This window comes from Magnolia sinica, chromosome 13, assembly GCF_029962835.1.
Source record: "Magnolia sinica isolate HGM2019 chromosome 13, MsV1, whole genome shotgun sequence".
Lineage (NCBI taxonomy): Eukaryota > Viridiplantae > Streptophyta > Magnoliopsida > Magnoliales > Magnoliaceae > Magnolia > Magnolia sinica.
In genome coordinates, this window is record NC_080585.1 from 38,468,117 (window position 1) to 38,481,352 (window position 13,236).

At 39.8% G+C, this 13,236-nt stretch overlaps 1 protein-coding gene across 2 annotated transcripts; it reads left to right on the plus strand.

The window, feature by feature from the left end:
• The first annotated feature begins 1,226 nt into the window (after positions 1 to 1,226).
• LOC131223619 (xylan O-acetyltransferase 1) lies at positions 1,227 to 6,546 on the plus strand. 2 transcript variants are annotated; one of them, XM_058219068.1, is made up of 6 exons: positions 1,227 to 1,302; positions 1,498 to 2,123; positions 2,213 to 2,384; positions 2,575 to 2,774; positions 2,869 to 3,027; positions 6,113 to 6,546. In XM_058219068.1, exons 2-6 carry the CDS (start codon positions 1,543 to 1,545, stop codon positions 6,462 to 6,464), a joined length of 1,464 nt encoding a protein of 487 aa, XP_058075051.1. In that variant the 5' UTR covers positions 1,227 to 1,302; positions 1,498 to 1,542; the 3' UTR covers positions 6,465 to 6,546. The 2 variants fall into 2 exon arrangements, with proteins under 2 accessions (XP_058075051.1, XP_058075050.1); XM_058219067.1 differs by lacking the exon at positions 1,227 to 1,302 and having other exon boundaries at positions 1,440 to 2,123.
• The last annotated feature ends 6,690 nt before the right edge of the window (positions 6,547 to 13,236 follow it).

Consider the following 13,236-nt stretch of genomic DNA (forward strand, 5'->3'; position numbering starts at 1 on the left):
TTTTATCTATTTTCTCAGCTCATTTTAGGGAAATAAGCCTAAAAAATGAAACGGATCTAAAGCTCAAGTGAACACACCAAAGGGATAGGAGAAATTGAACGTTTTACCTTCGAAAATTTCCTATGGGGCCACTGCTAGTTTATCCTGAAAATCACATAACCCTCGGTAAAGGGAAAATACAAATATGGGTTTCACCCAAAACTTCTATGGTCCAATAAGTTTTTAATGGTAAGCGTTCAATTCTTACTGTTTCATGTGGTGGGGTATTCACTTGAGCTTTGGATCTGCCTCATTTTTTGGCTCACTTGGTATAATGGATAGACGGTGCAGAACAAGGTGGCCCATTAGAGCCCCAGCCTATGCTGAGCTCGGGACAGGTGGCGCAGTACCAACCGTCATATTGGCTCGTGGGTCAGACTAATGTTTAAAATTTCTTTTTATTCTTACGTGGCTCGCACGATTCATGGTTGGATTTAACATACGGAGGAGTATCATATGCGGCCCTTACAGTTGGCCTACCTTAATGTATATATTCTATATCCATGCCGTCCATCCGTTTTACCATATCATTTTAGAATATCAGCCCAGAAATGAACCAGATCTAATTCTACGGTGGACCATACCATAGTAAACAGTGGTGATTGACCATTAATGAGCCACAAAAGTTTTGGATCAAACTGATATTTATTTTTTTATTTCATCCAGGTTCTGTATGATCTTATCATGAGGTTGGATGGAAAATAAACATTACGGTAGGCCGGAAGTTTTTAATGATGGGACATTCAATCATCACTGTTTCCTTATATCAGGGTCCACCTGAGGCTTGGGTACTTCATTTTTGGGATAATACCCTAAAATGATCTGGAAAAACGGATGGACGGCGTGGATATAGAATAAATACATCAATGTAGCCCACAATAAGGGCCCCACGTTAAGGGCTGCACCTAATCCGGTCCCTAATAGGCCTCCCACGTAAAAGTATGGTCAGCATCCCGACTTCACTGTTCCAAACCTTGTGGTCCACCTAATGGAGCTGTAGATTTAGATGACTGAATTCCCACAACCAAAGGTTGAGAGACTCACCTGATGGGCGTACTCGATGTACACCCAAACACGGTGGACCCCACAAAGCTTGGGTGTTGTACCTGCTGAGTACAACTGGACTTACGGAGGATTCCGGTCCCATTTAGAGAAAGCTTACCTTCTACTCTCTCTCTCTCTCTCTCTCTCTCTCTCTCTCTCTCTCTGTTTCTTCAACATCTAGATTGGCGAAGTAGTTACAGCAGATTGGATAAAGAAAAGGTAACCATCTCTCTCTCTCTCTCTCTCTCTCTCTCTCTCTCTCTCTCTCTCTCTCAAGAAAACCTCCCCCCACCAAACACATGAACCTAACCCTTATAATTTTCCTCTACAATCCCCCTTTCCCTTCCAAACTTGTAATTTTCCTCTACAATCCCCCTTTCCCTTCCAAACTTCTGTATGCTTCTCTCAATGCAGCCCCCACGTCGTAAATCATCTCTCCCCACCTTAGAATCTGTTGCCATGAAGCACACCACCGGCACCGGCACCGCCTCGCGTAAGAACAACAACCTCTCCATCTTCGTCGTCGTCTTCTCCATATTCCTCTTCGCCGGCTTCATGTACAACGAAGACGTCAAATCCATGGCCGAATTCCCATTCGCAACTCGCCCCAACAATCCTCCTCCAGACAGCCGACAACAACACACCTCCAACACAAACGACATTCAAGAAAACAACCCAATCCTCGCAGATTCAAGAACCCAAGACGAAACAAAAGAAACCCAAGAACTTTCAGAGCGTACAGTAATGGTTGTGAAAGAAGGCGAAGATCAGGAAATCCAACATCCTATCTTTAAAGACGTTATCGAAGAAACCCATGATGATGATGAAGATGATGATGTGGATGAAACCAACATCGAAATACCACCGAAAGATTGTGATCTCTTTACAGGAGATTGGGTTTTTGACAATGTATCTCACCCTATCTACAAAGAGGATGATTGTGAGTTCCTCACAGCTCAAGTTACTTGCATTCGTAACGGTCGGAAAGACTCTCTCTATCAGTACTGGAAATGGCAACCTCGTGACTGTTCGTTGCCTAAGTAAGAAATCTAAAATCTAACTATGAATTGTTCTTTCTTGCATTCGAGTTTGAATAATTAGGGTTTTTTTTTTCTCTTTCTTTGTTAAGGTTCAATGCAAGGTTGTTGCTGAAGAAGCTCAGAAACAAGCGGCTGATGTTCGTTGGAGATTCTTTGAACCGGAATCAATGGGAGTCGATGGTCTGTCTCGTGCAATCCGTCGTCCCTCCTGGCAAGAAGAGCTTGAACAAGAACGGCTCTCTTTCTGTCTTCCGAGTTGAGGTGAGAAAACTAGCCCAGAATCTCAAATGATGCATTGCAAAATGAGATAAAATTCTTTTCATCATGACCGTTAAAACACTTATGATCATGGCCCACCATTGAATAATGAAAAGAATTTTAGCCCATTTACACTCTATCATTGAATAGTGAAAATTGGACAATTTTACCATTTTTTCTTGTACATGTGAAGGAATATAATGCTACTGTGGAGTTTTACTGGGCCCCATTTCTCGTCGAATCCAACTCCGATGATCCAACGATGCATAGCATTCTCGATCGGATTATCATGCCGGAGTCGATCAAGAAGCATGGCAAGAATTGGAAGGGAGTAGATTTCTTGATCTTTAATACTTACATATGGTGGATGAACACTCCCAAGATGAAAGTGTTGTAAGTATAAAAGAGCTTTTGATTATCAATTGTCATTTTAATTTTATTATAGTGCTAATGTTTTCAATTTTTTTAATTTTTTGGTTGAGAAAAGGCGTGGATCGTTTGATGATGGGGCGACGGATTACGATGAGATCGAGCGGCCCATTGCATATAATAGAGTTCTAAGGACATGGGCTAAATGGGTAGACCGAAATATCAATCCAAACCATACAATGACCTTCTTCATCAGCGCATCTCCTCTCCATATCAAGTAAATTAACTAATCCCTCATTAGACTTAATTTTTTCAAATAATTTCTTTATATTTCTATATCAACTTCTTTTTATGATAGGATACCATTTTGAAAAAGGTGGTCCTAATTAAAATGTGGGCACTTATCCGTCAAAATTGTTTAACACACTGTAGATGAATCGTGAAATCACGTTGATTAAGAAATCCTAACCACTGAATTGATTGCTATCAAATTGGATGGTTAAAGCTAAAATAGTGAGTGGTCAAAAATTCCAAGTGCGGCCTATCATCATCTTCACGTATTAACTTTTTGGTCATTGTCCATCCATAATTGGACCGTCTGGATTCCGTACAACTATGCCACTTTTAAATGGTGGTGAACTAATTATAATATGAGTCTAACCCTTTATTTGCATCCTTTTTTAAGTTTGTTATATCCATGAATTTCCATGATATCATACGTACCATTTCTAATTGTCTAGTAATATCTAAAATGCTCTTATTCTTGAATTTTTTTTTTTTAATATTTAAATCATTTTCCACCGTTCCCCTGTTTGGCCCATGTTTTCATTGCTTTCTCAGCCACAAATTAGAAAAAAGAAGGATAAAACACGAATTCCTCGAGGAAACCAATACCACGCATTAATGATAATAGACAACGAGATACGCTCCACTCCTCTCATAGCACCATAAGTTATAGTGCTCCTAGCTGCATTGGGATACTTACACAGTCCACTTCATTGATCCAAACTGTTCATTAGGTCCAACCCATTTTTTCACGGGGTACCTTGCATACATCACATGTTTTGATCAATACTAACCATCTGATCAATGGATTTTATTATGGACGGTCAATATCATTTAAACAAAATAGCCCAAGTCAACAATTTGATCAAGCTAGCCATCCCATCCAAGGCTTGGAAAAAATGATGGCTAAGACAAAAATGCCAATTCAAGCATGAATTGATCATCTGATCAGTGCTATTTTTGGACTTAATGAACGGTTCAGATTGATCGGTTGGACTGTCCAAGTGAACCTATGAAAGGAGGAGCACTATAACTTATAGTGCTCTAAGATCATATGAGCATTTCTGATGGACAATATGAAATCAGATCCAAACCACCGACTAAAAATAGAACTTCTTTATGGTGGATCACCCACTCGTTTGCTTCAGTGGCACTTTGCATGGATTTTACGCCTCCCCCCACTTTCAAAATTATAAAAAATCACAGAAAATGAAAGAAAATTAGTGGGGCCTACCAATGTAAGAAGCAGCAGTCCCAAGTCCCCACATGTGGGACCCACCTGACCGAAGATCAAAGGGTTGTTGAAGTTGCTTAGACTGAGGATTTAGTGGGAGTGGTTACACCCATCCGGCTTTTGGTAAAACAAACTTTAATAAAAATCAATGGCCACCCCACCTCCATCTTTTATAGGGAGCGGATTAGGTGAGGCCCCGGCCTCACCCAAGATGGTGCAATCCATGCAGTGGGAGCCACGTTGATGTATTTATTCTATATCTTCGCCGTTCATCCGTTTTTTCAGAATATTTTATTTCATGATCCTAAAAAGGAAGCAAATCTAATTCCCAAGTGGACCATAACATATGAAACAGTGGTGACTGACTATTTATGGGCCATAAAAGGTTTGGATGAAGCTGATATTTATTTGTCTTTCTTTCTTCCTTCCTTCATCTAGATTCATGTGATCTTATCAACAGGTTGAATGAAAAATAAACATTATCAAAATATTATAATGGGCCTAGGAAATTTTTAATGGTAGGACATTCAATCACTGCCTTTTCTATAGCATGGTTCCCTTGAGATTTGGATCCTCTTTATTTTGGGATCACACTCTAAAATAATTTTTTAAAACGGATGGACGGAATGGATATAGAATACGTAGATCAAGGTGGGCCCCACGTTAAGGCCGCACCGTCTTTGGTGAGGCCGGGGCCGCACCTAATCCGCTCCATCTTTTGTGCGACATTCATCTCTTTAAACATCCAATCAAAGTAGTAGTCCCCACACCCATCATTTCAATACGACGTGCTTTCTTGCTTTGAATGATGACTGCACTCTCCTCACACGTAGAGGTGATGGACACGTGCGAGAGATTAGAGCCGCCCTCAACCCACTCCTTGGCTGTAGATTCCATGTCTCGAAAATGGCTGATCTTATGATCGGTTTGGCTACGAGTGCATGTTGAATTTGGATCATGGGTCAACCTATTTTAGTGTGCGTTTGGTTGCACCAGTTATCGTGAAATGTCATGATATTTCATGATTAAAGTGCAAAATATCATGATATCTGGTGCAACCAAACGCACCTTTAGCAGATTAAAAAAACACGCTTGCTTAACCGTTCATTTATTCTGTACACCTGTGATCCACCTAACTAGTCTATTTTTGACAAGTGGCATCCACCCAGGTGGAGAATGACTACAGGCAGCTCCAATCTCTCACACGTGTTTGTTGTTTACATACATGCGGTGATTTCGAGCTATAGCATTCTTTTATTTATTTAAAAAGATTATACACGTGGCATACATTAACTCAAAACCAAACTAAATAAACTGTGGGTCCTACTGTTGCTAAATAATAGTCCTATAATTTGATTATTTGATCAATCCTAACCCTTGATTCTTGTACACTTGTTTGTTAAAGGTAGACTAATATAATGGGACCACTAATGCAATTTCTAAGTGATTTTTAGCTGCTCGCATATCACACTCTGCCAGAGAGTGTGTGTGTGTGTCTATATATATATATATATATATATATATATATATATATATATATATACCTGCAACTCAGGTGTGGCCCTGGTGAGAATCAAGGGTGAGAGTCCTCTCGCACTTTGTTCCCTGTGTTGTGGCCCACTTGACTTTTGGGTCAAGCTGATTTGCATGCCCTGGAGCTAACCCGAGGTTGCGCATCCGATGACCGGGTTGGATGTGATAAATACACCATGTGGGCCCCACTTCTGCTAATATAACCTCGAGCTCATTACAGTAGTAGTGATACCCATATCATTGGTGCACAACTCTTACTTACTGATGAACCTAAATGTAGCACACTAAACATGAGCCATTGTCACTGTAGGAGTCTGGATTGGAACAATCCAAACGGCATCAAGTGTGCATTGGAGACCACTCCGGTGCTGAACATGTCGTCTCGGTTGGAGGTGGGCACGGACCGGCGGGTCTTCGTCGTGGCGGCCAATGTGACCCAGTCGATGAAGGTCCCGGTCCACTTCCTCAACATCACCACACTCTCTGAGTACCGCAAGGACGCGCACACATCCGTCTACACCATCCGCCAGGGCAAGATGCTCGACGATAAGCAGAAGGCGGACCCCGCCAACTTCGCTGATTGCATCCATTGGTGTCTCCCAGGCCTACCAGACATATGGAACGAATTCCTTTACACGCGCATCATATCACAAACGACGTAGCAGAGCCGTCGCCAATGCGAAAATCACAGTCCCTAGTCATTCACAATTTTCATTTTGGTTTTTGATATATTATTTTTTGTTCTTCTGCTAATATAACCTCGAGCTCATTACAGTAGTAGTGATACCCATATCATTGGTGCACACCTCTTACTTACTGATGAACCTAAATGTAGCACACTAAACATGAGCCATTATCACTGTAGGAGTCTGGATTGGAACAATCCAAACGGCATCAAGTGTGCATTGGAGACCACTCCGGTGCTGAACATGTCGTCTCGGTTGGAGGTGGGCACGGACCGGCGGGTCTTCGTCGTGGCGGCCAATGTGACCCAGTCGATGAAGGTCCCGGTCCACTTCCTCAACATCACCACACTCTCTGAGTACCGCAAGGACGCGCACACATCCGTCTACACCATCCGCCAGGGCAAGATGCTCGACGATAAGCAGAAGGCGGACCCCGCCAACTTCGCTGATTGCATCCATTGGTGTCTCCCAGGCCTACCAGACATATGGAACGAATTCCTTTACACGCGCATCATATCACAAACGACGTAGCAGAGCCGTCGCCAATGCGAAAATCACAGTCCCTAGTCATTCACAATTTTCATTTTGGTTTTTGATATATTATTTTTTGTTCTTTTCTTTTCTTTTCTTTCTTTCAAAATTTCATCCTTTAAGGTTGTGATTGCTAGAGATTGTGATTATTTTCGTTCTTTCTTTGATGGCAATTGCCGCGATGTTTCATACGTCTTCATCAAATTGTATAATGATTCTTGACAGAGAATAATAAGAAAGAATCGATAAGAAAGAAATCTTCTAACACTAAAAAGAGTTTTTCGTTTTCTATCTTGCTTATTTACTTATATGCATGGTTAGGTGATCCACTCCCTTTATTATTATTTGGCAATAGAGTCAACTGTCATTCATAATGAATATTATATACAAGATAAACAAGAGATGGTAGTTGGTCAGTGGTAGATTTCACCAAGGTATCTGCTACCATGTACTTTTTCTGAAGATGCTGTAGATAATCCCATCTAGTTATTGGGTGCAAATAGAGTACTATCCTTACTAATATGTAACAAGAGACTATTGACATGACGTGTTAGGATTTGATTAGCCCCCACAAGTAAAGCACACTCGAAGTAATAAAGGTTTATGGGCCAACTAAATCCTGCGATGTCGCTACATCCCAGTAGGGTAATTCACAATCCACGTTGCTAGTTATCGTATGCGAAAGGGTGATAAATGTTAATTGGACCGAGAAATGTTTAGAGAGAAATAAAGTGCACTCCACGAAACTTGTACAAATAAAGAAGCTGGCATTTGTAACATCTCAGCAAGCAATATTAGGTATCTTTCACTCTCAAGTGGGCCATGGTCTGCTTTTATTTCTTAATTGTTATTATCTGGGTAAAAAAATCGAAAAGCTGATATTGTCCTATCCAAGGAAACTTGTGAGAGTGCATCTAAGGCGAGAACAAGATACCGAAGGTATGGATCACCACATCGTAGGCTATACTATCGCACGAAGTTCCAATGTTGGGATGTTGTGTGTTCCCCACTGTGATGTTTGGGATAAATCCATCCCGTCCATCGGTTTTGTGAGACAAGGACAGGAAATGAGTCCAAAAATTAGGCAAATCTAAAACTCAAGTGGGCCATACGAGAGGAAATAGTGGGGATTCAATGACTACTGTTGAAACATTCACGTGGCATCAGGTTAAGTCTTTTGTGATTTCACTTCATCCCACTGAGAATTACCGTATAAATGGTTTGGATGCCTTTATGCTCAACTTGAGATTTAGATTTGCCTTTTTTTTTTTTTGGGGGGGGGGGGGGGGGTGTCATATTATGGTCTAAAAAATTAAATGGACAGGGTACGTCGGTAAAAAGCATTGGGGAATTGGCTGGTGTACCGCACACCAGCGATATGGTTAGTGTGGGTAGATATCGTGCGAAGAGATGCGATGCAGCTCCTCGAGCTTGGAATTGTACCAAGGGTTCTTAGGAGATCAAAGTTACATGGGCCTCAAAATGATGTATTTATTATATTCACACCGTTCATCCATTTTGTGGGATTGTTTTAGAGCATGATACCAAAATTGATTCATATCCAATGCTTAAGTGGACCACACCAGAAATAGCAGTGGAGACAATGATTCTCACCGTTAAAACATTCGTAGGGCCCACCATCGTGTTTATTTTCCGTCCAATCTGTTCATAAGGTTGCAAAGACGAGGATGAAGAGGAAAAACAAATATCATATCGATCCAAAACTTCCGTGGCCCCCGAAAGGGTTTCAATGGTAGACGTTTAATCCCCCACAGATTTTTACAGTGTGGTCTACTTGATCTTTGGAACTGTATTATTTTTTGATTCAAGCCTTAGGATAAGCTAGACAAATGAAATGACGGTTGGGATATAACACATACTTCGTGACGGGACCCACAAAACTTTGGTGACGTCCGTAGACCAGCCATATTGTTGGTGCGCAGTACCCCAGCCCATCCGCTTCCAAGTGAAGATTCGAGGAGCTCACCTTACTACGGAAGACTCTCCGTCTACTTGTTGAGGTCTCCGTAGCGATTGAGCCGAAAAATAAAACAGATCCAAAAATCGAGTGGTCTGAAGTATAAAAAGCTTCGGGGGATTGAACGTCTACCAACCTCTTTTAAGATGACAAAAATTTTAGATCAAGATTATATTTGTTTTTTTCTCTTCATCCATGTCCGTATGAATTATGAACAGATTGGATTGAAAGTAAATATTACAGTGAGCTCTACGACATTGTCCCCACTTCCTTCATTGGTGTGGTCCACTTGATCCTTGGATATTACTCATTTTTGAGATAAAGGTCTAAAATGATGTCACCAAATGGATGAACGATGTAAATATGATAAATAAATCATTGGGTGATAATTAGTCCATCAAAAAATGCGATAAAAAAAGAATTATCCACAAAAGCCACAAACAATCCATCAGATGGTAAGTTCACAATAGAAATCCATTTAGTCCCCTACTAAAAAAGGCCATTAGATCGAGAATGCATTATAATCACAATCAATCGAGTTATATCCCAATCTGAATATACATGTATAAGTAGAGTTTTCCACCAATTGATGTATCAATTCAAGTTCTTAGACAATCTAAAAGTATGAGAAGGTATTCATGTATCACATAAAAGTACCAGATAGATGTTACGCATATAATTTGAAAATATATAACACAAGTAATCATGAAATATAGATATCAACTATTAGTTAAAATTAAGAGGAAAACTATTACTTAAGCTAATATGAAAGTGGAAAGCCCTAGGGGAATGATCATCATCTTATAAGTCGAATCACTTATTAGGTTATTAGAAAGCATGCGTGCGCTCTTAGAGTCGAACCCTACCATGAATCATGAAATTGCATAGTTAAATCAACATTCTACAAACTACCTATGGTTAGGATCATAGCTTAGAGTTTGAATTACTTAGGTTTTAATGCAAAAATAAGGCAGTTTATCTATGGTCTAGATTAGTCCCAATTGAATTCCAACAAGATAGGGTTTAGGGATTAAATCACTTCTCGAGATAAACTTGATTCGACTCGGCCCAAACTCTCCTCTTCAACTTGTTGAAACTAAAAAATTTGGCTAGATTAGATCTATCCAAACCTAACTTGCTGAATGAGGATGCTTTCGGCAATGAGTTCAACTCAACTTAACCTAAAATATCACGTATGGAAGGTTAAGATAGAATAGATTTGGATGCACTCAAATGATTATAATTCCAAATGTGGAGGAAATGGGGAAAGTCCAATTTCCACATTCAAACTAGAGATTAAACTGAAATGGACTCATGTTAGGTCAAACGGAATGGATTAAAATATCAATTCACCCCACTAACTAGAATAGCCCTGATGTGTATCCAAATTAGATCCAAATTAGCACAAGCCTATGTTTCTCTGTTTGCACTGCCTCGGGGTGTCATCGTCGCCTTATAACCAACCTTGGTAAATTGCATCATCTTGGACCAGTTGCTCAACTTCATTTTAACATTGAGATTGCTGTCATATCCTCATTTTCTGCTTGACTTTGGGTGTGATCGGTGCTTTGTCATGAGCTCCCCTTCTGTTCCAGTGTTTTGGGTATTTGTTTGTAGTACAAAGACTTCGGTCTCGAGTTTTCAGGAGTTAACTTAATAAAATGCACATGTGTCCTTATTCAAATTCAAATTCATTTCATACACAAATAATCAGAGTAACGTAATTCACTTAATGGATCCAAAGCGAGGTAAAGATAACAAAATATTTAGAAACATAGGGCTAAGAGTCAAAAGTACAATTCCAATAGTGATGATCACCCAAAATAAGATTATATAAGCCACAATCTACAATATACATGCTCAAGACGGTTAAAGTGTAAAGCTTTCAGTTTACGCCTAATTCTCCAAAACATAATGGCATTAACACAACTTGATATAAGCCTACATGTCTGAGGTCTCACAAGTACCTGCATCAATGATACGTCTGGTTGGTATTTTAAAATACCATCCTAGATATGAGTGATTAGCTAACTCAGTGGTTCCATTAGTTTTAAGTTACACATGTTATCAACCCAATCAATGCAGGTAATGATAAAACAAGAAATCAAACATTTTCTAAATACTTTTAATGCACATATGAAGATATGACATGATGCATGCTATCATCATTCGACACTCCCTCAACATGTGACTCCGACCACGTGGTTCGTAAATGACAACACTTCCTCAAAATGCAACTTCAATGCCTGTTTCGTCACATTCTAAACTAATGCGATGCAATGAATGATCATATTAGCCGAGTAATTATTAAGTTTAATGCATCTAGCATATTGACGAAGCTAGGATACCGACGTTATATAACGAGTCCTTATCTGGATCATGTGTCTCGTTGCCGCATGTAAAAGCTCCTTACCAGTTTTCCTTGATCTAAATTTAGGTATCACTCATTTATCTCACCAATCAACAATTTCAGAGGTATGAGATGATACCTAAATGTATGAGGATCAACTCGGTATGAGTTGTCACCCAAACACCGAATTTGATCACTCAGTTCTGAGGTGCTGGCTTGTCACACAAAATCAAACCACCATAAAGGAAAGGGCTCGTTACCCAATTTCATTCATGCTCAAGTCATTCGAATGGTATTCTTTCATGCAACCATCGACTGGGTAATTTGATGGGGGTCATTCGAATAATGGTCTATTACCTCTATTAGTGCTCACTCAGGGCTCATCACTCCAGCATAGGCTGACACCTTGGACATGGTGTTCCATACCACCATGCCCGGCTCATGAGTCTTAGGGGGATCGTATTGCACTAACTGTTATAAATGGATCATCCATTGGGAACGGGTATCCTAGATTCAATTTGGTATTGTCATACATTGTGAACATACATGATCAGTCGACTAGTGGACTAATTTGATTGATTGGGGAGAATCCTGGTGCAACTCGCATTGGGTGCAAGCATCCCATGTAGTCCAACTATTATCGGTCATTTGTATTCAACTCGGGTCGATCGAAAAAGCCTAAGGTGGCCAACCTAACTTGGGCCACCCCTTGGTTTGGGCAATTTACCAACTGACCTAACATCATAATCAATTCTAATATCACTATAGACCTAGTAACTTATCATACTATCATTACAATGTTTCATAAGAATCATAAATTCAACAACGCAAACACTTAGATATTTCATCAAACATGTGAGCCTCAATAGAATAATACATTCATTGGAGCATTTAATCAAACACGTGGGCATCAACAAATCAACGCATTCAATCTAGAGTTCAATCAAACATGTGAGCATCATTAGAATAACACATTTAATTACTTAGGCATTTTATCAAACATGTGATCATACATAGACAACCAATGACTCATATTACAATCAAATACAAAATATGAACATACTAGCTATTTACAAATCATTTACCACAAGAAATCATTAACTGAGACCCTCAAAGGTCTATAAATGGAAACCTTGGCATAATGATCCACACCTTTATAATGATTCGCTAGACTCAAAGCACTCTTAGGATTAGGGATTTGAGGAAAATCACAAATTCTTATACAAACACTAAGAACTATGTGAGATTCATGCAATTCATCCTAGAAAAACCTAACTTAGAAAGTGAGATTTATTTCTTACCTCCCAATCGCGAGTAGAGTGGATTTGGCGAAGGAAAACGATCGAGGCTAGGGCTTTGATTGGAGGAAATCAACGAAGGGAAGCACCAAAACCTCTCAACTCCTACTCTTACTCTTCTTCTCTATCTTTGTCTCTCTCTTTTTCTCCTTTGACAAAGACAAATTCGTATGAGGAGAGGGGCTGTGAAATAAAATGACATTTATAGTGCCAGATGTTGCACAAATGGCCCCAATGGCCCTTTATTCATCATACTAACCCTTGAGGGGGTTGTTTCCAACCAATGGGACTCGCTGGGAGTTATATGGTTCAATCTAAGATATGGGATAAGTGTCCAAATGGGAGATCTATATTTGGACACAAATATCTGATGATTGGACCTGTCGATTAATTGTGAAGGCCATAAATTAGATTAATGGTCACCGATGATCAATTGGGGTCGTGGCTATACGGATATGTGTGGAGAAATATCTTTAGTTGGTACCCCGACTTTTGGTCATGAATCAACGGTCTAAAAGTTACAACGTCGTGAAAGAGTGGAATGTCTATTTCATTTAAGTTTCAGGTTTCAGCCTAAGGCATTCACATATT

Bases quoted from the DNA above. Each gene is read 5' to 3' on its own strand.
- LOC131223619 (XM_058219067.1), top strand. From the start codon at position 1,480: ATGCTTCTCTCAATGCAGCCCCCACGTCGTAAATCATCTCTCCCCACC. The intron at 2,124-2,212 runs GTAAGAAATCTA...TTCTTTGTTAAG, and splicing joins CGTGACTGTTCGTTGCCTAA to GTTCAATGCAAGGTTGTTGC. The intron at 3,028-6,112 runs GTAAATTAACTA...TTGTCACTGTAG, and splicing joins GCATCTCCTCTCCATATCAA to GAGTCTGGATTGGAACAATC.